General features: G+C 44.9%; 3 protein-coding genes across 13 annotated transcripts in view; 1 reads left to right on the forward strand and 2 right to left on the reverse strand.

Annotated features, from left to right (window-relative positions):
- Positions 1–375: 375 nt before the first annotated feature.
- The window catches only part of KCTD6 (potassium channel tetramerization domain containing 6), a 117,666-nt gene continuing 97,318 nt past the window's right edge, over positions 376–20,723 (reverse strand). The window contains exons 1-5 of one of the 6 annotated variants that reach the window (XM_075514365.1): positions 8,738–9,172; positions 7,267–7,480; positions 6,470–6,556; positions 3,302–3,410; positions 376–2,094 (exon numbers count right to left, since the gene is read on the reverse strand). In XM_075514365.1, coding sequence (XP_075370480.1) covers positions 1,408–2,094; positions 3,302–3,328 — 714 coding nt within the window. In that variant the 5' untranslated portion in view covers positions 3,329–3,410; positions 6,470–6,556; positions 7,267–7,480; positions 8,738–9,172 and the 3' untranslated portion in view covers positions 376–1,407. Of the gene's footprint in view, positions 2,095–3,301; positions 3,411–4,598; positions 6,422–6,469; positions 6,557–7,266; positions 7,481–8,663; positions 9,173–20,723 lie in introns of those variants that run through there. The other 5 variants (XM_075514364.1, XM_075514367.1, XM_075514368.1 and 2 more) reach the window with 5 other exon arrangements.
- Positions 9,209–14,791, forward strand: PDHB (pyruvate dehydrogenase E1 subunit beta). Its single transcript, XM_075514363.1, has 9 exons — positions 9,209–9,515; positions 9,749–9,856; positions 9,928–9,990; positions 10,074–10,109; positions 10,198–10,483; positions 11,227–11,337; positions 11,940–12,031; positions 12,468–12,609; positions 13,247–14,791. Exons 1-9 carry the CDS (start codon positions 9,363–9,365, stop codon positions 13,390–13,392), a joined length of 1,137 nt encoding a protein of 378 aa, XP_075370478.1. The 5' UTR covers positions 9,209–9,362; the 3' UTR covers positions 13,393–14,791.
- Positions 15,199–20,723, reverse strand: part of PXK (PX domain containing serine/threonine kinase like) — a 37,248-nt gene continuing 31,723 nt past the window's right edge. For 4 of the 6 annotated variants that reach the window (XM_075514356.1, XM_075514355.1, XM_075514361.1 and 1 more), the window contains exon 18: positions 15,199–15,699. In XM_075514356.1, coding sequence (XP_075370471.1) covers positions 15,494–15,699 — 206 coding nt within the window. In that variant the 3' untranslated portion in view covers positions 15,199–15,493. Of the gene's footprint in view, positions 15,700–18,829; positions 18,913–20,723 lie in introns of all 6 variants that reach the window. The other 2 variants (XM_075514359.1, XM_075514358.1) reach the window with 1 other exon arrangement.

Raw genomic sequence — 20,723 nt, forward strand, 5'->3', positions numbered from 1 at the left:
CAAGAACCAGCAGCTACCACAGAAATCCAGACCCCCTCTTACATCCCCAAAGAGCTGTGGTCCACACAGCCCAGAGAGCAAAGCAGTTGTGGTAAGGAACACTTGTGACAAGAACTTCACGGGAGAACATGACCCATTCATCAAAATGAATATCAACTCTCTTACTCCCAACAGCATTCAAGTTAGAGCATAACCGGAAATTCTATTAATAACAACTATGACAAAGCGCCCAAGATAAGCAGAAGTGGCTAATGAAAACTGAGTGAAACCACAGAACTTGAGTGCCTTGACTTAAACATCAGAAACAGCACTCTACAGTTAAAATTTATATATAAAGTCACTAGATAAATCACTGACAAACCAGACAACGCTACTTAGCAGCTACAAGTATTTAGGCTCTCTGTTCCCTCCATCCCTACCCCCTTAGCCGGTACAAATACTTGCCATCCTTTTGTTAGTCATAATACAGTTTTCAAAACACAAGCTTTTTCTATAATGAGGACAGTTGAATCAACTGATTAAGACAAAAAAGGAAGAAAGTACATCAGTAAGGGAGGAGAATGGAGCCCTACCAGAGCATCTGAATTACTCTGCAGAACGAAAAACAGGTTTTCGGTGGTTTTTTTTTTGGTTGGTTGGTTTCGGTTTTTTAAGTATTAGAGTTCTAAAAGACAAAAAAAAATACAAAATAATATTCTGTATTTCACATTTTTATTAGCTTCTTGCTGGCAGGCATTACACTTGGGAATAATATTGCACCAGGCATTAAAAATATGAATTCTACCACAGGGACATTTTGCATTTAGAATCCAATATAAATATTTCTAATCATATTTCCATGGCTACAGATAATATTTGGTTGCTTGATTTATATGCATAGAAAGAAACAGTTGTCATAACTGTAAGAAACTGTACTTATCAAGTACTTTTAAAGGGTGGGATTTGTTTTCCTAGAATATTACAATACTGTTTATTGATTTAGAAACTAAATTAGTCTACATGATAGCAGCTTTTCCCCAACTGCATCTTAAATTCTGTTTGTTTCTTGCTCCCAGTATCCTAGCATTAGACGAATTAGAAACCATTTAAACAGAGGTAATTTTAGCACTTTAAGTTGCGTCAGAGAATTGTGTTAATGACACAAAATACCCTATTGTACTAATTCTTCGGACTCCCTCTTTCAAACAAAAAGGTGTCTTGACTGAACAGGCACATGCATGTTTTCTTCTGAACAGGACAAAAGGACAGAGCTGCTAGAGAACAAAACTCCTCCAGTCCTTACCGATAAACAATAAATAGTCGTATAAAAAAAAGCCCACATTGTTGCTTTAGTCAAAATCCACACTCTCTTGGCTTTACTGTCCAATTAAGTTGCTAATCACTGAAGTGGCTCCTGTGGAGTCAGAATCAGTCATCTGTTTTCCGTGCCAGTCTACAGAAAGTCCAGTTATGCTCCACTGTGTTTTCATTGGCACGCTCGCTCATATGATGAACTCTGGTATTCCTGATCGTGAAGCCTTGCTTTGTGATGTACTCCATCAGATGGACTCTGAGCGACACTTCCTGGTGGTAATCACATGGCCCAAAAGTGAAGGAAACCTGGCAGTCCCTGGTGTCCATCATATGCTTATTCCACTTTGTGAAGTGGTTCGAAATGCCTTCCAGTAACGAATGGACTTTCGTCGTGATGGTGAGCTGCGTGATGATTACCGCCACCGGGTTGGAGTACTTGGAAAGCTTCCGGGTGCTGGACAGCTCCACCACCTCCTCAAAGGTATCCACGGGATACAGGGGCTTGGGGTCATTAAGACACTGAATTAGCGGTTCAATCTGATAGAAGTCTGCTTCCTTCCGAAGTAGGTCGAACTCCTTGAAGTCCAGTGGCAAAGTGAGCTCTGAGGTCCTTAAAAAGTTAAGAACATAACGGAAAAGTGGTCCGTCTCTGTCAATAAAGTAATTGCCCTGAGAGTCCCTGGCAGTGGGGAAGTCTCCCCTGAACATGGCCCCAAGCATTGAGTCAGGATATCTCGTTAGAGTTGTAAGGGATGTCGTATACATGTGTCCACCCACATTTAGCGTGACTGGATCAGTCATCTAGAAAGAGAGAAATTGCAGAGTTTATCAAGCTACCACAAGAAGATTCAATCACCTCACTGACACGCATGGCAAACACTGTTTGAAAACTGCAGGCTCTGGAGAGAATCACGCTTCTCCCATTCAAAGGCTTTAAGTGGTCTTTAAACCCGAACAAATCCAAGCCACCTAGCAACAAGGCACAACTGGCAACTAGACAGGATGATACTTAACATTCAGAACGCACATTTCCAGAATGCTTTAGAAATCTTAACAACTGAGCTACTGTCACAGAAGTTTTGCATTTGGGCAACAAGTTTTTTTCCTATTCTACAGATGGGGAAATGAGAACAGAGATTTCCTGAAGAACAAGTTAGTCTGAATGAGGCCCATCAGTGCTCCCTACTTTCACAATCTGTTTCTCATTCTAGAACAAAAAAAAGAAAGAAGAAAAAAAAAATTAGCTGAACAAATCTTAAGCCTCTCTCTATCCCTCAGAAGAGGATGACAGTGCAAGTTTAGACACAGGACCAAGAGCTCACTATCAAAATAATCCATGCACTGGTTAAGAGGCATCCTTAAAGCAAGCAAACAAAAAAGAACTTTCAGCTTTTCACTCTAAAAAGAAATATTTATTAACAAATTAGCATGCTGCATAGAAGAAGGGGGCAGAGCACAAACCAATCTGCATCAGCTTCCAGATAGCACATGAGGAAGCAAGAGAGAAAGGAACATAAATCCCATCTGGCCACCAACCCTAACAACCAGGACTGAGGCCAGCCAGAGAAAAGAGACATATGCACGGCAGCAGAATGTTTAGAGAAAGAGAAGAAGAGAAAAATAAGATGCGTTTGTCTAGTTTGAAACAGGGTTTACAAGGAAAAATATTTTTCTTTATAAATAAAAGGACAAAGTCCTTAAAATTATACACAGGAAGCACAAACTACTTTCAGCCTTTGTGTGTTAGGAAAACGGTAACAGTGAGCTTAAGGCATCAGTTAAGTACTCACTGACCGTACCTAGGAAATATGAATCCGAGCTCTCCCCACAAATAGCACATGAGGTGAAGCACTCCAGAGAATGTAAGTAAGCTGACATAACACGCAGTTTTTATTCTTACATGACTGAATCTCTGGACCTACACAAGACAGATCTGGAAGGATTCTTACCACAGGATCTTGAAAGCCCAGTTGTACCACACAGCGCACACTTACACAGGCTCACTTACCATATATCCCCAGTCTCCATTATCCATCTGTTCAATTGCTTGAACTGTGGTATTCCAAGTTAAACAGAAGGCTGCTGAAAGGATACGCAATTCACCTCTTATTATCTCCCTGCAGGAAAAAACACACACAAAAACACAAAACAAAGAACAAAACATGGCAGACCATCAGTACCTACAAGAACAACCAAGGAGAGTGCTTTCTAATCAAAGGCAGGCTCTCTGCCAGGAGAGCATTCAGCTACAAAGCCACATTAGCAAGAGAATCTACAAACGAGCTTTTCCCTCCTTCTCCCTTCGCGCTACCCACAAGACTGCCTCCAGAGCACACGGGTAATCGCTCCACCAGCTGTCTGACCATCCCAGTTTTGTTAAATAACAAGCAATGCGCCTCTGAGGATAACGTACATTCACAAACTGACTACCTTTCACCTGGGAAACCGTGAGGACTTTGAAAGACAGATGTCCTTTTCCCAATTAAAAAAAGTTTATTTAGCCACTATTGAGGTCATACATGTGATCCGTTAATATTGGTCAAAATTCCCATGCTCCAGTTTCAAACTGGACAGAAGAGTAAATCAAGCATGAAAGTCAATGAACAGTAAGAAGGAAAAAAAAAAAAAATCTCACTGCGGAATTAATAATTCAGTAGTGGAGAACTGCAATTGATAGCAAAAACATTAATCTACAGACAAAGAGTATGAATGGACTTCACAGACACATACACGCTCTCGAAAGAAATCTCTTCAGGGACAAGCCAGAGGACCTCAAACATGTTTTCAACAACACTCCAACAAAAGCAATTTGAGAAGTGGTTCATGCCATAACTTCCCAGAAGATGCTGAACTGCTGACTTTCGTAACAAGGGGACTCTCTTCACACGAGCGCAGCAAGGGAAATCCACAGCCCAGATTGTGCAACTCGAGGAGGGGGAAGCAATGACCCCAGACAGCAGTGGAGATTTTCCAAAGGTGGCCTGTTGACCATGTCAAGCGATGCATGGACAGGGAAGCCAGTCGTGAGTAAGCCTTTATCCCTACCCAGAGCCTGCCTCTCTGCTAGAATTGCTAAAAATTTAGGTCAGTCTGTTTTAAGTAGGGTACAGCTTCTCAGCTTTGTTTATTTTTACATCTTAAAGACCACACAGTTACCAAGACTTCTGCTCCCATCCTCCTTACTAGCAAACTTCAACACACAGTCACCCAGCTAAAAGCAGCACAAAGATTTAGCCGAGCCAGAGCCCTACATTCCAAAACAACTGAAGGTTCACAGTTAATTCCCAGCCAAAAAGATTACTTGCCCTTCTCATTCCTAGCAAACGAGGTCGGTCTCATTCACCACAGAACAAGGCAGCACATCCCACCTCTCTGGGCTCTGCTACCCTGCCCAAACCCACAGCCTGGGTGCAACAGCGTCCAGCACGTCAGGCCTTTGGGGGCCATCAGCACGAGCACAGCCTCAGCTGTATCTCAGATGTATTAAAGAGTAGAAAAAACAAAATCAGTGTACAAAAATCGTGAGGTCAGACAACAGAAGATTAAGGAATACTAAGATACAGAACTAGTCATACCAGTATCCTATTTTTACAAATTAGAGATGGAGCATGCCTCAAGAAAGTACATTAAAGCGCACCCCCTGACAGCAGATAAACCTGGAATGCCAGCTCTTTTGCCAACCTCTGTAATTATTTTTTTTAACTGCTCACAAATCAAGAAGTGAATTCATTCAGGTTTTCTTTATTTGGAATTGTCATTCAAGTACAACTCATTAACTTTTATCAACAGCACAGACCTTTTAAATTCCAGCACTTACAGGTGTTATTCAGGTCAAGTACAACAGTATAACATGCAGATGCATTAAAACCATAGGAGAGACTGGTCCGTGTTTCTGATGTTCAAGGAAAACATTCACCTGAAAGTTAAATGATGCAGCCAGACAGAAACTTCACTGGTAATCATGATAGAAGAGATCTGCAGTCTTAATAAAATTAACTGGAATTATACATTCAGAATATTTTAAAGACAGACAGATGTTCATCAGAGTTACTGAAACTGGTGGACAGATACTATGTTATTTTGGTCAGCGTCTAAGTCCACACTATGGACAAATCAAGACTTTCTTTATCAGGGAAAGAAACAGATGACACCACCTGTCTGTACGAGGGCATAAACTAATCTGTGATCACAGCACCGCTATGTAACACCAGAGTGAATAATTTACGAGAGCAATTACGCGAAACAAACCCAGCCCTCAACATATAACTGGCATCAAGAAGTCTCACTGACCTTTGTGTAAGGACTTAGAATCACTCGGCACGCACAAACCTCCCTGGCAAAGCCAGTGCTGGAGCGAGATGCACAACACGAAGGGATGATACTGGGAAGCCATGCTAAAATGCCTGAGTGTGATCACAACTACCCGCTGCTTCCCTCATCAGTCTGGGGGCTCTGAATTTCTAGACAACTTCACAGGCAAAAATAGGTCTGTTCAGGTACAACCTGAGATAAGGACTAGCAAACCACATCACAAGAAGGGTGGGGACGTACGCCCTTCATGACGTACACCCTTTCAACGATGCTTTAAATTCTTCCTGAATGAAATACAGTGATGCATCAGTGGGGGTGGGCAGACACTCACTCCATCCATACCCTGGGATGGGCAGCCTCAAGCCAGCTCTTGTCCCTGTGTCACATAACAACATACTGCACCCAGGGAGAGCCTTGCTAACACGGCTACTCGTGTCCAGACAGCAGATAACAGGTGACATGCAGCTATATCCCAAGACAGCCTGCCTTTAATAACCATAAGAAATATTCATTTAAGATGAAATTCAGCTAGACAAACTGCTGACACCATTTAAGCCAAACAGGATGTCATCATTTGGCGAGAGCAGAAGCGCACTGATTGTGTCAAACCACAGTCCTGCTTTCGTTAAGCTGCTTCTGCAAGCAGGGAGAAGATATACAGCATTACCATGGTCATCGCAGCTGCTGCCACAGCCCAGCACCAAGCACATCCAAACTAGAAAGGCACAATGAGAAGCAAGTACCTTTGAAGAAAAGCATTCAAGTCATCATTTTATACTTAATACAGCAAATTGGATACCTGCATTTATAAAATGCTCACTCTCATTTCGTATATCATGACTCAGACGATTACAAGGCTATTTACCAGCAACACTACTGCAACAGGTAGTCCCATTAACTTCAGCAGGGCTTCTCCCAGAACAGCGCTGCTAACGTGCAACCATTTTGCAAGCTGAAATTCAGAGAAAGCAAATGAGAGTCAACTGAACATCTGCATCTGTGAACACACGCACGGGCTCAGGACAGGCCCAGGGGATGCCAGCAGCACTGTGAAGCGCTTGCACTGCTGGGACCACGTGCACTGCATTTGGTCAAGGCCACAGGCTACACACTGCACCTGGAGAAAATCATAGGGCTTGTGTCATATGCAGTTACTTAAAGGAGGAACAGAAATACACCTAACAGTTAAAAGTCGAGAGGCATGCACCACCTGATTTGCTCTGAATGTTTTTCATCTGGTTTTTCCAACAAAAGAATTAAAGGACTTACTTGTGGCACTAGGCTTGAATTTTGGTATCGTGATTACAGTTTGGTATCAATATTACAAAACAAGCTGTTTAACCTCCACACAAACTGTTTAACCTCAATAGTTACCTTAGATTTCTAGGTCAATACAGAGTTGACAGGAATTCTACAAATGGCAACTTAAAAATTAAAAAGAGCAAAGCTAGGACTCTACCTATACAGATAAATATACTTGGCATTTCAAGCTACTCACGCACTTAGTGAGCTCCCTGCCTCTCGCATTTAGATCTCCAAAGATGAGAAAAAGAAACTCCTGCCCTCAGCACAGCTACGCTGTACACGGACAACCTCTATTCCCCAGCCAGTCGTAACGTTTGAAAGGCAAGTTTTTATTGTAAATCATTATCGGTGACTCACCTGAACTGACAAAAGCTAAGCTAGCACCAGTGATGACTGTACTCCATCAAACTGTACAGCGAGATGACAGTCCGCAGAGCAAATACATGAGGATCAAGCACCATGCTACCCTGACCAAGGGAGCGAGGAGGAGGCAAGCTCTTATAACGACCGGTTACCGAATCTTCTGGTAATTCAGCAGATCACCTTCACTAAAGCAAGCACCCATCACCTTCTACACATCAAGTTTATAATGACTAAACCAGTTTATTAAAAATTAACTTAGTTCTCACTTTTCTTTAGTTGCTTTTTACTAATACTTAGTCTTCACCTCAGGCAGGAGGGAAAAATGCTCACACTAGCCACTCAGCATTTTCACTCCTTTATGTCTAATTGGTTCACTATGAATTCCAAGCTCCTGAAGTTTCCTTCCCTCCCCTGAGGAGCTCTACGACATCCTGGCTTAAGCTCAGGTTCCAAACTTTTATTTTGACTGCTACTTGTTTGAAACGCCCACATCACGATATTAGTTCGGCCGTCCTCTCACAAGAGCCAAAAGAAGACACTTGTATCTAGCCTGGTCCTGCTGGCCCTGTGCTGCTGAAGGAACCCCAGGCACCCAGGCTTTCAGCACCCATGACAACAGTTGGGTTTTACCCATGTATGCTGCTTCTGTGAAACTAAGTGGTAGTTGTCTGTGTGTGGAAACGTCTCCAAACAGTTTTGGAGGAAGGCAGGTGGCAGAAACACTGAGCCTCCCTGCACACACCAACAGGGCTCGGCATGTGCACGGACCACAGAGCAACAGCAAGACAGGGGCAGAAATCCTTCCTGCGAGCCCAGGCCAGAGAGGGGCCCAGGCCTGCAGCGGGAGCCGGGAAGCACCGGTTTCCATCACAGAGAAGCTAGAAAGCTCATGGTGGAAGAACTCTCCCCAGGATCACAATGATTCAGCAAAGATGCTGGAAATGAACCCAGACATTTTGCCTCCCCCCCTGCAAGTGACCCAACAGCCCAGACCCTCACCCCCACCCCAAACCAGTGTCCCAGCTCTGCCTCCTCTCCCCGGTGGGGCGGGAAGACCCACTCCCCCCCCGCATGGTGCAAGACCCGCGTATCCCAGACCCTCCCAGCCAGAGATCACTGTCGGGCACCCCGGCTCCCACCCCGGCATCCCTCCCGCTCCTTCCCGCAGCCCAACCGGGAACAGGACCCATCTGTCCCATCCCCACCCTAACACCGGGGCCCCGGCATCCTGCCCCGCAGCCCTTCCCCGGCAACGAAAACGCCCCGGGAGCCCAGCCCCGCGCCCTACCCCTCACCCCCACCCGGGACGCGGCCACCCCGCCTTATCGCGCTCCCCCACAGAGGGTGCGGGCACCCCGCCCTACACGGGCCCCGGCCGCCCGGCCCCTCACCGCTCCCCCGAAGCAAGCCCCGGGCGCTCGGTCCCTCGCCTCCCAGCCCCGAGGCGGCCCGGCCCGGCACTCACGGGCGCAGCTCCCGGGGCTGAGGCTGAGGCTGAGCCCGGCGGCGGCAGGGACGACTGAGCGCGAGCCCGGAGTTGAGGCGCCGGTGCGGGCGGGGGCGGAGCGAGGGTGTGTCCTAATCAAGCCCCGCCCCAGGCCACGCCCCCTCCGGTGGGAGCGGGGCACCACCGGGCCGCCAGGCGCCTCAGCGGCGCCGCCGTTCACCTCGGGGCCGCCAGCCGGGGGGCCGCGCTCGTCGCCCGCCTCGGCCCTGCGGCCCCGCGCCCGGCCGCAGCGTCACCGAGGGGGTTGGGAGGGGCGCGGCCCGGGCAGCCCCGTCGCCAAAAGGCGAAGCCGTGGCCGCGGGCGGGGCGCTTGGGCCCGAGCCATGCGCCTCCCCGTCAACGCAGGGCGGGCGCACGGTTGTCCCCAGCGGGCCCGGCCGCCGCCGCCGCCGCCGCCGCCGCCGGGGACCGGAAGTGGCGCGTAAAGGCCGCGCCGCCCGCCTTCCGCCGTCGCGCGCGCAGGTTCTCGCGAGAGCGCGGGAGGGCGGAGGGAGGCCGCGGGCGGGGCGCGCGGGGGCGGGGCCTCGTCGTCACCGGCGGCGCGCGGCGCCTCGCTCCCTCTGCGGTAGAGGACACGGCCAAGATGGCGGCGTCTGCGGCGGCACTGCGGCACCTGGCGCCGCTGGGCGCCCGCCTCGCCCGCCTCCCGCCGCAGGGCCGCGCCGCCGGGCGGCTGCTGCAGCCGCAGCAGCAGCAGCGCAGGGGGATCCGCCTCTCCGCGCCCGCCCCCATACAGGTAGGGGGGCCGCCGCGGGGAGCGGTGCCCCGAAAGAGGGCTTGAGGGAACGGGGCTCGTCCCCCTCCAGGGAGGCGTCCGGCCCCGGGGGTGCGAGGCGGCCCCGGGGCGGGTGGGCGGCGAGGCGAGGTGAGGTGCCGTGAGGTGAGGTGACTCCCCGCGACCCTGGCGTGTGGGGAGCCCGGCGGCTGCAGGCCGTGCCCCCGCCCTGCCCAGCTGCCGGTGTCTCGCAGGTGACGGTGCGGGACGCGCTGAACCAGGCGCTGGATGAGGAGCTGGAGCGGGACGAGCGCGTCTTCCTGCTGGGTGAGGAGGTGGCCCAGTACGATGGCGCTTACAAGGTGCGTGGATGCCGTTAGCGGGCCGGGAAAGGGCCTCAGGCAGGCCCTGACTCCTCTCTCCTGCCCCGCAGGTCTCCAGGGGTCTCTGGAAGAAGTACGGGGACAAGAGGGTGATCGACACCCCAATCTCGGAGGTATGGCTGCCCCTGTCTCCTACCCTGGCGATCCCTTCATCGGCCGCTCCCTGGTGCTTACCCTTGGTTTCCTTCTCTTTCAGATGGGCTTCACAGGAATTGCTGTCGGTGCTGCTATGGTTTGTAAATTTTTATTCCTTCTGAATTAAACATTTAAACTATTTTTATGTCAAAACATACTAAAATATATTTTGTTATATTTAATAGGCAGGGTTGAGACCAGTGTGTGAATTCATGACGTTCAACTTCTCCATGCAAGCAATTGATCAGGTTATAAACTCCGCTGCCAAGACCTGTTACATGTCTGCAGGATCAATCGCCGTTCCCATCGTCTTCCGGGGCCCCAACGGGGCATCAGCTGGAGTCGCTGCTCAGCACTCGCAGTGCTTCGCGGCTTGGTACGGGCACTGCCCGGGACTGAAAGTCGTTAGTCCTTGGAGCTCAGAAGATGCTAAAGGTCTGCTGAAGGCGTCAATCCGGGACGATAATCCAGGTGAACACAGGCAGATCACAGCAATACCGAGCACTCCATCCTGAAACGAATGTCTGTTTTCCCCTCCTGCCCCATTTAAAACACAAAAAAATATTGTTAAACCCTAAAACGCTTACGGTTGTTTACTGCAGCTTTAGGGTACCTACAAAGGCATGGAAGTATTCATTCACATACTTAACTTTTTCCTAACAAGCACTCGGCTTGCTAGCAGTAGGCTCTAATTTTGTGCTGTTGCCACCTACATATCTTTAATGCTCGTTTGGTACTAATCAGGAAACTCAGAAAAAGAATTTATGAATCTGTCGTAAAGGGGTTAAAAAGGATGAAGACGACTCAGGAGGAGTTTCTGCTTATACAATGTCTGTGTATAAGCAGATTCATCATCATCAAGCAGATGATTCATCATCTTTACAGATCGTGAAATTCACATGATAAATTCAGAATGTCGTTAATTAAAAGCAGGGCAACCTTTGTCTTTATTTCTCACAAACATGCATGCAAAATCTAAGACCTTTCTAAACCTAGCAATTCTACTGTCACATACCAAAAGTTAAATATCTGATCTCATTTAAGACTAATTGTAGACCATTTTTTAAATAATTCAGCATTGGAGTAAAGACTCTGATTTTTTTTTTTTTTTAAATTGCTTCTGCAAACATACTCAAGTCCTTGTTGCCTGGATGGGCTTAGTATCTTGAGCTAGTCTGCTGCAGTACCATTAATCCAAGTATGTTTTCTTCTAGTTGTGATGCTGGAAAATGAATTACTGTATGGTGTCCCCTTTGAAATATCTGAACAGGCACAGTCAAAGGATTTTCTTGTTCCAATTGGAAAAGCTAAAATAGAAAGGCAAGGTAAGCTGAGAATACAGTTTGTTTCCTTATTAACTGAACTGCTTGGGGACTTTTTTTTTTTTTAGCCTTTTTGCTATTCAGAATACTGCTGTCTTGGGGCACAGAAAAATATTTCAAATCTTAAGTGTTCAAATGTTACTTTATCCTGTAGTATACTTAATTGTTCTGTTGCCCAAACAAATAAAAAGCACTTGATTCTCTATATCTCATCTAAAACTATACCCTTCTAAAAGATTTGTTCCTTAGTGTAGAGGTGGAATATATGATGTCTGAAAAACCTTTTTCCTCACTTTAGTATGTACTTTTTGTCAAAAACACAGAAGAGATCACTGTAATATTTCAGCCCATTTGTTCAGAATGTACCACTGAATTATATGAATGTTTGAAAAGGATCATCTGAAAACTGTATTAAAGATCTCCTTAGTTCCCTGAATTAAAGGGTTAAGTTGTGGCTTCACATAGTCTTTCTGCTGCTACTCTTCATGCTATGTTCAGGCGTAGAACGTTACCTTGAAAGGAGCCTGAGGTCCAGAGAAAAGCTTTAAATCTTAAGGTGTTTTGGGGGTTTTTTTCCCCTTTTTTAACACTTGTTTCTGTTCTAGGAACTCATGTTACATTAGTGTCACACTCAAGACCTGTCGGACACTGTTTGGAAGCAGCTGCTGTACTTGCCAAAGAAGGTGTAGAGTGTGAGGTGGGTAGGGTTTCTGTTGGTTTTCTCTTTCCCTGGGGTGGGGAAAAAAAGCAGAGGGTCTTCTTGTTCAGGCTCTGCAAAACTTCAGTGTCATAACTACAAGCTTCTTATATTTGTAAATGCCTTAACAGTCAGTGAGCCAAGCACATGCATTTCATGTTTTTGCATTTGACCTTTTCATCACAAAATTAAGGCAGAACTGCTAACGATTTTCAGATTGACCTAGCTGCATGGTAAGTAGAACAGTAACAGCGTGTATTAGTACGGTTGTGTCTCGATACAGCAAGACTCACCTATCTGGGATTTTCCAGGAGCCACCAGAAACTGTTCTGCACAATCTCTGCCAGGATAAAAAGTTAGAAATTTTATTGAGTCTTGATGAAAGTGCTAAAGGACAAAACTCACAGAGTCCCCCCCTCTTTTTTTTTTTTTCCAGGTTATAAATCTGCGTACCATTCGACCAATGGATATTGAAACAGTGGAAGCCAGTGTTGTAAAGACAAACCATCTTGTAACTGTAGAAGGAGGTTGGCCGCAATTTGGAGTAGGAGCTGAAATCTGTGCCAGGATCATGGAAGGTACCAAGTTTTGCGCTATACATGTTAATCTCATTCCCTAGTCTAAATCCTGATGACTTCTTGATAAAGCCAGACGAACGCAAAGTTCGGGTTTTATATCTGAGGAGCTTGAGCCTAGCTGTCTTGCTCTTGAGATCTTCATAGGGTGGATCCAGCTCATATTCTGTTGCAAGTAATTCTTATCCCTGGAATTTGACTGTGTGAGAAGCAGGATGGAAACTTTTTGTCTAAACCATAGTACATAGCATCATTAAGGTTGGAAAAGACCTCTAGGATCATCTAGTCCAACTGTCAATCCAACGCCTCCATGCCTGCTAAACCATGTCCTGAAATGCCATGTCTACGCATTTTTTTAACTCCTCCAGGGATGGTGACTCCACCACCTCTCTGGGCAGCCTGTTCCAATGCTTGACCACCCTTTCACTAAATAAATTTTTCCTAATACCCAATCTAAACGTCTCCTGACGCAACTTGAGGCCATTTCCTCTCATCCTACATGAAGATAAACGAGCAGGAACAGCTCTCTCTGGAATATTAGAGCTACAGGAACAAAATTGTTTAAATAGATTAAGATGCAGAAATTGAATTGAGAGAAAGCCATAGTGCATGGCAACCTGACAACTGTCTTCTGTTTCAGGATCTGCCTTTAACTACTTGGATGCTCCAGCTGTGCGTGTTACCGGTGCAGATGTTCCCATGCCTTATGCAAAAAATTTAGAAGATAACTGCATACCTCAAGTGAAGGATATAATATTTGCAGTGAAGAAAACTTTGAATATCTAAGTTGTAAATACATGTTTTAAAGTCCTGCTTTAAAAAGTATCAATGGTGTAGGGCAAGTTGTATGCATAACTTTGTTGTATAGCTACACGAACTTTTGTACAGTGGGGAAAGTATAGTGACCTCCCAGAATATTTATATGGGGTTACCCTCTAAGCCACACTTCATATAAGCAACAATGTGGTAATGTTTGTTTGTTCAACAGCACAGGTGGGTTGGTGCTACTGTATGTGGAGAAATCCAATTCTAAATTCAGAGTGAGGAAAAAATCCTCCATTTCTTCTTGGCTTGTTATGACCAGACTAGCTGTGTTCAACTGGCTGTAGTGGTGGCTAAGTGAAGAACTGCAGAGAGCAGAAGTCGGGCCCTGGAATGCTGTACAGCTCTCTAGGAGCCCATGGGCACAAGGCTTATTAAAGGTGAATGATCAAACTGGAGTGAGTGAAGCCTTGCTTTTCAGTTCAACAGTTAAGTGCAGCTGTCTGCACGAAGTGGCTTTGGAAGCCTGTGGTATGGGCTCAGAGATGGCTAACGTGTTCAGTTTGAAGAGCACTCCGCTCATGCAGGAAAGCTTCTGCACAAGAGCTTAAATAAAAGGTCCTGATCCTCTTCTGTATGTGATGGGAAACACTACCTAATTTTTCTTCGCTAGCTGCCACACTTAGTTATAAAAATACTTGCCCAAATGTTTTGCTTTATGTATTATTCTTTTAAACTCATCACACGGGCTAACAACAGCGTGCTCAAACTATAGTTCTTAGAGTGCAAAATAAGTTATTTTATCCAGACGCACTGAGTCTGGGTCTGCAGCGGCAGCATAGATTGTGTTTGAAGAGCTGGGAAATGGTTGCAGCAGCCTTTAGGCAGAACACCACCTGCCAGGGTTTAGCTAAGGGGCTGGTCCCGACAGGCAGGGAGAGCTGCACGAGGCTTTGTTCAGCAGCTTCTGGTACAGAGTGAAAGCTGCCTAGAGGAGTCTGTGCAGCGTGGCTTGCTCTATACCCTGGGTAGGCTGCCTTTCCACTGAACTGTTGGAGAGGAGATACTTACCTCTGTAAGCTGACAGAAGAGCTCGGGTCCTGTTTCAGTTAAGGGCCAGGAATACCTCTCAGGGTATTTCCTTTTAGCAGAAGTGCTGTTAGGTTCTTAGGAAGTCTGGCTTGCAGGTGAAATCCTAGCTGAATATACCCACCACCACGCTGCTGAAGGAATTCCATTAACATTTTAATAAAAATGAATATCACAGGTTACATGAAACTTTGTACAGACATTCTCTGCATAGTAACAAACACTGATGTACTTGAATTTAAAAAATGGATTATCTATAATCCTTTAAAGTGCAATTTGTTTAAGGTTTTAAATCAAAAAGGATCTTTCAATAAAGTTTAAGTTGTAGAATTAACTTGAAGTAACTTTGCATTTAACTAAATCATGAATAATATCCCAGTGCCCTATTAACTCCCATTTCAACTGTTTCCTCATTTAAAAACACTTTCCCTTAGAGTTACAGGTAGGATGTCCATTTAAACAATTTAATGAAACAGCATTTTTACTCCACCAGCAAATATGGTGGGAATAAGATTTAATTCTCCAGTTCCCTCACCTGTGCAGTACACTTTAAGGGTTGGGGGGGAGGGTGTTGGATTATCTAAAACAAAACTTGCTAATTCAGTGCAGCCAGAATTAAGATGAATTACAACTGCATGAAAAGTGTTGAAAAACTGAGCGATCTGAAAGTACATTCCTGTAATTTGAAAAAAAGGGGTGGAATAGAGCTAGAAAAAAATGCATTAATTCACCATGATCATGGTCATTCCTATTTTCAGATTTTTATTCAGCTATATAGAAGTCGGTGTACCCCTGAAACTGTAGCTAGAGAACAAAGTTCTTGAAACCAAGTAAAGAATGGAGTACTTATCACAGCATGGCAACGCAATTCAGACAGGGTAGTGCTGCTACTCAAGAAAAGCTGAAATAGGGGTAAACGGAGCTACAGCGTGATTAGTCGCTATATGCTGGTGGATCAGTCGCCGGTCAGGAGGATCTTGTTCTTAGAGAGCACAGGAGGGGAAGAGGGAATTCAATCCTGGTGTGACCAGTGACCTCAGCTGATCCTGGGAGCACTGTAGTCGCAGGTCTGTGTTTTCTTCAGAGTTCCTTTCTGAAAGTTTTGAATGGAGCTGAGTAAGGCTCCTCGGCTTGCACTAACATTGGGCTGCGGGCTTGGCTGCGTTGGCACCTCTGTACTCAGAGGAGGAGCTGCTGGTGGCAGGGGCGGCGGTGGCGGTGCTGGGGGTATCGACGATGCTCCTGTTGAGTTGAGGAGAGAAGATGTAGTTTGATTATGTCAAAGAGGTCCTGTCACAGAGGACTGCGGCTGCTTAGCTGGACTGGGTCAGTCCTGCACTAGTCACGTCATTCCTTGAATGCCAGTGGAGTGTGAAGAACAGAACAGATGAAAAATGCAAAAGTGATCAAATCCCTCTATCTGCAGGTGAGTTGTGTCATCTGAGACACCTCTGAAATTAAGCCTGAAGTGCCTCAGTATTCAGGGATGCAAAACATGACTCAAATGTGATCTTGCACTGAGGGAAATGGAGATCACTTAACAGGACTTCCCAGCTTCAGCTTTCCTTGTTTGTCCCCAGTGAAGCAGTTTGCTCTTTGGGTCATGAACAGTAACAAAGCCTGGAAGCAAATCCTACTACCTGTTCTTATTTACGTGACTAACTTTACATTCTTACGAAGGACCACACTGCTGTAGTATTTGTGATGACTGCTTGGTCAGATTATATTCCATTTTTAAAGTACTAACTGCAGACAGAGTTTTCTGGAAGTGTTTTAAACTTCCACGGTACTGTCAGACTTTCTCCAAACATGTCGTGACAAATGCTTGTTTCACAGACTGAATGAATCACAACAATCCGCCACTCACACCGCTTGCCTGCCTCTCGTATTCCCACCAGTCACCTTTGCACTCTGGCCCTTGCTTTCCACCCCAGTCACATCCATCTCATGCTTCTCATCATGCCCCAGCCTCCACGTCCTGACTCCCTGGGAAGCCAGAGCCCACAGCGGTAGATGCAGGCAGCTAGCCCAGCAGTGAGGGCCTGTGTGGAGGTGCTTCCTGGCAGCTCAGATCCAGGCAAGTGGCCTTAATTGCCCCAAGCAGCTCTCCTAAACACCCTGATCTTGTGCAGCTCTGCTGCTGCACATTGCACCATCATTTCTACACAAGTATAATCAAAGATCCAGGCAGGAGTAAGAGCAAAGGGCTTCAGAGGTGACCGTTGGCTGTTCCACAAGACGTCCACGTGAAGGTGGCATTTGCAGCCCATCACCAGCTCTATGGAGAATGATGGGCCTGTCTTGTCTCATATATTCTGGAATGAGTAGGGGCATAATGATTAATGTCTTAGAACTATTCAACAGTGAATTTTAACTCCATCATCTAGATCATGAGTTATTCCATAGTAAGACTAGAGAGACAAATGGCACCTATAGTCTAACACTTGCTTCTGGTAGCTCTAACCTACAAAGAGGAATATACTGCTAAGTGGCAAGAACTATGATGCTAAAGGACAGCAAAGCAAAAGAACGTGAGGCCAAACCAAGAGACTATGGTTACTGAAGTAGAACTGCTTGCTATGAAGTAAGCAAATACCAAGCAGTTAAAGGACATTATGCCACAGGGACTCAAGAGGTATTCGATGAAGGATAAAGCTCTGCTACAGAAAACAAAAGGCAAAGTTCTCTGTGCTCCACTTCTCTCTCAACTCCTCCCTAACACTTGCTCTCAGACTAACAAACAAGTAATAGTAAAAAAGTAACTAACTGCTGTAATTAAAAAAAGCAGTTATACTAGATGAAAGTCATAACTCAAAGCTCCCTCATTTTCTATTTGACCAGTCTTTGAAGAGACACTTATCCCATATGGGAGCAAGCTCAAAATGCAGAGTATTCACACAAAGCATTCAATTTTGCCAGTGTAACATTAATACATGCTGTGACTGTAGCACTTCCAACTCTTCAGGAGAAATTTTCATTGGCATGAAAACCACGTTCTGTGACAACAAAACATGGAAGTACATATTGGGCTCATCTTCACTCTTCTCCCCCTTCCAGAGGAAAACACTCAAGTCCTAGCAGAAATACCAGAGATCAACAGCAACAATTTAACATGCCTGTTGCACGTGGATCAACTGCTCTCTTAAGTAATCAAAACATTACACCATGTTAGCACAAACTGAAATAAATTGCACATTGATGCCTTGGGGCCATCTAACATCCAAATCTACTTTTTACGCTAGCCAAAGGCGTAAGTCAATTTATTATTAGAAATACTGGAAAACCACCCCTTAGGTTAGAGTCCTTCTGTTTCTCATGTGTACAGACTGCCAGCAAAGCAAAACCTGACACTTTGCCAAAGTAAGAACAAGACCAAGAACAGCTCAAGTAACCACTTTTGCGGTTGAAGTGGTCAGAGCAGAACACTGTAGGACTGGCGTGCCAACGCTATCAACAAACTGATCAGATGAACTGCTGTAAAAGAGCCAAGACGAGCTAATAAGAAATTAAACTGCTTCAAAGAGATGCAAGAACTGCAAAGGACAAAGATGGGATTTTTGGCTGGAATTGCAAGGTGAGGTTGAAGAGGCTATGCAAGTAGTTGTACAAGATGCAATAGAGAACGACCATGAAAACAGCGGCCAGGACTCTGTATGGAATACAAATACAACGGTAACATGTGCAGTGAAAGAAGGTACGCATTTAACAGAGAGGAGGGCAAAAAGGCCACAAAGTGCTTGGATCACTCAGTATTATTAGGCCAAGATTCTATGTGTTATCTTCAAACTTCGGTCTGGTTATTTTACAGTGGAGGTAGAAAAGACAGGGAAGTAGGGGGAGAAGCCACCTTCCTTCCAGGAAATTTGTTAAATTCCTCAGGACTAACTATTATTGAAACTGAGCTGCCGACAACATCATACAGCTAAACTCTTGGGAGACTGATTACAGACAATGATACTCTTACACCTGAGCTCTGCCTTAAAACATAAATACACACAGTTTTTAGGATTGTATTGACTAGCTATGAGCATGACATATTGAACCCATTAATTAAGAGCATGGTTCTGAAAATCTTCAAATCAATTCATTTCAATTAGTCAATCAAAACCAAGCTGTCCTTCCCTTCTTGACACGAGTGGTGCAAAGGAAATCTTAGTTCATGCTGGTGTAGTCATATGCAGTTACATCTACAGATTCAATTGTTTTGTCCAACAGTGAAATATTTCCCTGTATTTACTAGAAAAAACATTTGAGACAAGTGCTCAGTTATCACTAGACCTTTCCAATACATATGTTGGAAGAAGTTGCCTGCAAACACACATTTTACTCATTCATGCAGTTGTAAGAATAAAACACTCAAACAAGAACTTACCAAGGGTTTTTTACAGGGACATTTTTGTTAAGAGAGTGTGTTAAAAGGAATAGGAAGTAAATCAGATGCTGTAAACTTGATGCCTGAATTGAAACAAAAACTTAATTATGAATTTAAAGTGACAGTAATTGTGCAAACAGCATTAAAAAGTTGGCTGAGAATGGGATGCAAACAAAGAAAATCATTTTAGTGATAGAGTTTTTAAAGATGCTGTATTTCATTAAAATAATCCATAAGAATGTTCAGATCTTTTTCTTCTATTCCCTCCCAATACTAAGCAAGTTCAAGATTTACATTCAACTTTCCCATACAGAAACAGAGCATCTTTAAAGAGATAAATCAGCATTAGCTTACTTTTCCGAAAATTCACGTTCAAAATGATGCATGCTCTATTGAAGACAGCAGAGAAAGAGAGAGGACACAAGTTAATAATCCAGTTCTCGTGTCAAAGTAAGAAAAACAGATACTGTTAGCTGAAAAGTTAGTACAAAAAAATCAATACATTCTTATTCACTGACAAATAGGAGGATAGCAGATTGACTACTTCATATTACGTATACAATACTTTGATTCTGAATAACGAACCACAATTTTCCATGCTATAAGCATTATTATACTTGATGAACAAATACAACACACATGCTTTCAGCTGCACATGCCATAATTCAAGCTTTACAGGATTAAAGTGCATTTAGAGAGATTTAGCAAGAAATCTACAGGAAGATTAGCCATAGAAGACAAAATCCATACAGTTCAAGGAACACTTCCTGTCGTATTAACACCTGTATTTACACTTACGCTCCACGGATCAGAGACACTCAAGACCAGCACTTGCTAAAGCATTCAAATGTCTTACAGAAAGGTAAAGAGCAGAAAAGATGCACCATATGGGTGTCTATGAAACGTATGTCATCCTGAAGGATTCAGAACAATTGGCACAGAAAATGATAGCTAAAGTACAACACTCTCTCACTTTTATTCCCACAGGGAAGCAAAAATGGCGCCCTCGAAACTTCTCTCTATTGTAAGAGAGCTTGCTGGTATTTTATGGGCTTACTGGATTTAGAGAAGATGCAGTGAAGTTTTAAATAACCCATACCAGAGTGTTCTGCATCCCTTCTGATCCTAGCCACAGCTCATAGCCGCAAAGAAAAATAACAGATTTTTAAGAAAGCAAAGAATTGTGCAAGTGGAGAAAAAAGAATCAACCATTCAAGGGAGAATGTCAGAAACACAGGAAGTTACATTAGAATCACTTGCCACGATCTAAACAATGTATTTCAAAGATGACATTTAGCCGAGTATCTGCAACAAAACCAGCCCAAAACATCCTAGTCAATGAGGAAAGCCCATGAGAGCCTACATTGCTAGTAGACACCTTTCCCCTCAAAGCAGGTCATGCATTCGATCCTACAGCTGCAGCCACCATTACGAGACAGCTGAAGCCAGCAATCGTTTTCTTTCTTAGCATGTTTTGCATTGACTATACCAAGCACGCTACTGCAAGTTAAATCTCGCAAGGCCTTTGTTCAGAGACAAAGCACATCTCAACGTGTCAGAAACCCCCTAAACGAGGTTACTTCCCCAGGGCATGTCAGCCTGGAGCCCGCTCCCCTCTGGACAGTGTCTCTGGCTCTGCACATACCCACACACTACATTGATTTGGTTGGTTACAGGCCAGGACAAGGGCAACAGCTTCTGTTGGGTACACTTTTCCATGTCAGCCTTCATTTTGCCATGGCATCGTATCAGCAAGATGCTTAGACTTGCTATGATTCTAACGCAACCAAACCAGAAAGATAGACTGAAAGGCCCACTCCCTTTCTGACAGTCATCTCACCACACTGATACCCACAAGCAATTTTGGTTTAGAGGTAAATATCTTTAGTAAGTA

The sequence above is a fragment of the Mycteria americana genome, chromosome 11 (assembly GCF_035582795.1).
Source record: "Mycteria americana isolate JAX WOST 10 ecotype Jacksonville Zoo and Gardens chromosome 11, USCA_MyAme_1.0, whole genome shotgun sequence".
Taxonomy (NCBI): Eukaryota; Metazoa; Chordata; class Aves; order Ciconiiformes; family Ciconiidae; genus Mycteria; species Mycteria americana.